The sequence below is a fragment of the Etheostoma spectabile genome, chromosome 5 (assembly GCF_008692095.1).
Source record: "Etheostoma spectabile isolate EspeVRDwgs_2016 chromosome 5, UIUC_Espe_1.0, whole genome shotgun sequence".
In the NCBI taxonomy this organism is placed as follows: domain Eukaryota; kingdom Metazoa; phylum Chordata; class Actinopteri; order Perciformes; family Percidae; genus Etheostoma; species Etheostoma spectabile.
In genome coordinates this window covers 22,483,426-22,485,133 of record NC_045737.1, presented here as the reverse complement: position 1 = coordinate 22,485,133, position 1,708 = coordinate 22,483,426, and the positions used below count along the sequence as shown (strand labels likewise).

The following is a 1,708-nucleotide window of genomic DNA, read 5'->3' as shown; positions in this document are numbered from 1 at the left end:
TACTGGCAGCACTCCAAATTTACAAACACAGCTATGTGTTGGAATCAACCGGAATTCTCCTTTAACCAGGTGAGCTGGCCAGGCGCCCCTGCAAAAATAAAACATGTAACAAAAATGCAGGAAAGCATCATCACATGACTCTACAAAAACAAAAATAAAATCTAAACGTAAGTGACTCATCCATTACATTTTTTATACAACTTCCAGATGATGGCTAGGATGGCAGAACTCACCCTTTGTCTTTGGCATGGACATCAGCTCCATGGTGTAGCAGGTATTCAACAACAGCCACTCGGTTGTAACCAGCTGCAAAGTGGAGAGGAGTGGAGTGGCGGCCCTCCAAGTCCCGGCAGTTTACATTCTGGGGGGTGCAAAGTTGCTGCCATAGACAGAGACAACATGATAATTAGCAACTCAGCCGAGTCATTTGTAAACCACTGCTGCTAGCGAGCTTGTGGAATTTAAATGCTACAAATTTTTCAAGAAACTAAAAAATGCCCTCAGTGTACAATAATGATTTTATTACAATTATGCATCCAAAAACAGGTACTAGGTATAAGTACCAAACTGTAGCCAGAAGAAACAGTAAACTTACTTGCACTGTTTCCAGATCCCCTGCTTTGGCTGCCTCCAGAAATCTGTAGTCCACATCAGAATTACGAGTTGGGACATTTTCTGGAAAAGAAGAAAAAGACATTTAATACAGAACAAAATGAAAACGGTCAAACTGGACTCCAAACAGTACATCATATGGAATCCTGTGATCAGAGTTTAAATCTGGTAGATCTAAGCATCCCATTAATTAACCTGAGCAGTTAAATTTGCACAAGTTTTGTTGCTTCGGACAAAAAGATCCGTCTTATCTTGGGCGAAGGGTGCCTTTTCAGTCTCAAATTTTAAAATCCAACCTAAAAGCAAACATTGTAAAGGTTCTGAAGCGTGGTGGCTGTGATTACCGTTAAGAATTTGTTGAACAGCCTCGTTGCCCATCTGAGCAGCGGTGAAACCCTGCAGAGACACGATGGACGGGTCGGCCCCATAGCTCAGCAGCAGCTTGCAGGTCTGGATGTGACCAGCCAGCGCAGCTCTATGAAGAGCGGTCTGACCTAGTGTGTCCACAGCGTTGACCTGGAGCCAAAGGAGGTGAAGGTAAGTTTCAGCAACACATACTTTTGATCCTCCCAGATGACATTACCTAATATCATTTAAATCGGGCAGAACAGTATGGAAACGTAGAAACAAAACAAGCAGACCTTTGCTCCGTGTTTCTGCAACACCTCCAGGATATCGTTGTGAGCTCTCTCAGCAGCAACATGCAACGCAGTCATAAAGCTTAAACACAAAACGGACAGGAAGTTATCTTCTTGGCACTTAAAGTGCTTCAACGTGCAATTAACATTCTCGCTTGTTATTTGTTATTTATTTATTATATATTTAATTTTTTTTCTGATTATAGTTGGTTTTATGGCGAAGACGTCACCTTGTTGTCTAAGTTACACTTGGTCACTAATGAATTCCAGGTTTTGTTTAAAATCAATATAAAATGTTGTGGACTACGGTTGCATGGAGCAAGTGTGTATGGTGTGAAAAATATGTTCTGATGTAGTATGTTTGTACAATTCTGTACCTTTTTTCACACTTATCTGCTGTTATTTGTTCTTGTGTGTGTGTGTGTGTGTGTGTGTGTGTGTGTGTGTGTGTGTGTGTG

At 41.4% G+C, this 1,708-nt stretch overlaps 1 protein-coding gene across 4 annotated transcripts in view; it reads right to left on the bottom strand.

The window, feature by feature from the left end:
* The window catches only part of LOC116689103 (poly [ADP-ribose] polymerase tankyrase-1), a 23,541-nt gene that overhangs the window by 8,166 nt on the left and 13,667 nt on the right, over positions 1–1,708 (bottom strand). For all 4 annotated transcript variants that reach the window (XM_032515444.1, XM_032515447.1, XM_032515446.1 and 1 more), the window contains 4 exons: positions 1,254–1,332; positions 957–1,128; positions 596–675; positions 234–379 (listed from right to left, as the gene is read on the bottom strand). In XM_032515444.1, the coding sequence (XP_032371335.1) occupies positions 234–379; positions 596–675; positions 957–1,128; positions 1,254–1,332 (477 nt within the window). The remainder of the gene's footprint in view (positions 1–233; positions 380–595; positions 676–956; positions 1,129–1,253; positions 1,333–1,708) is intronic.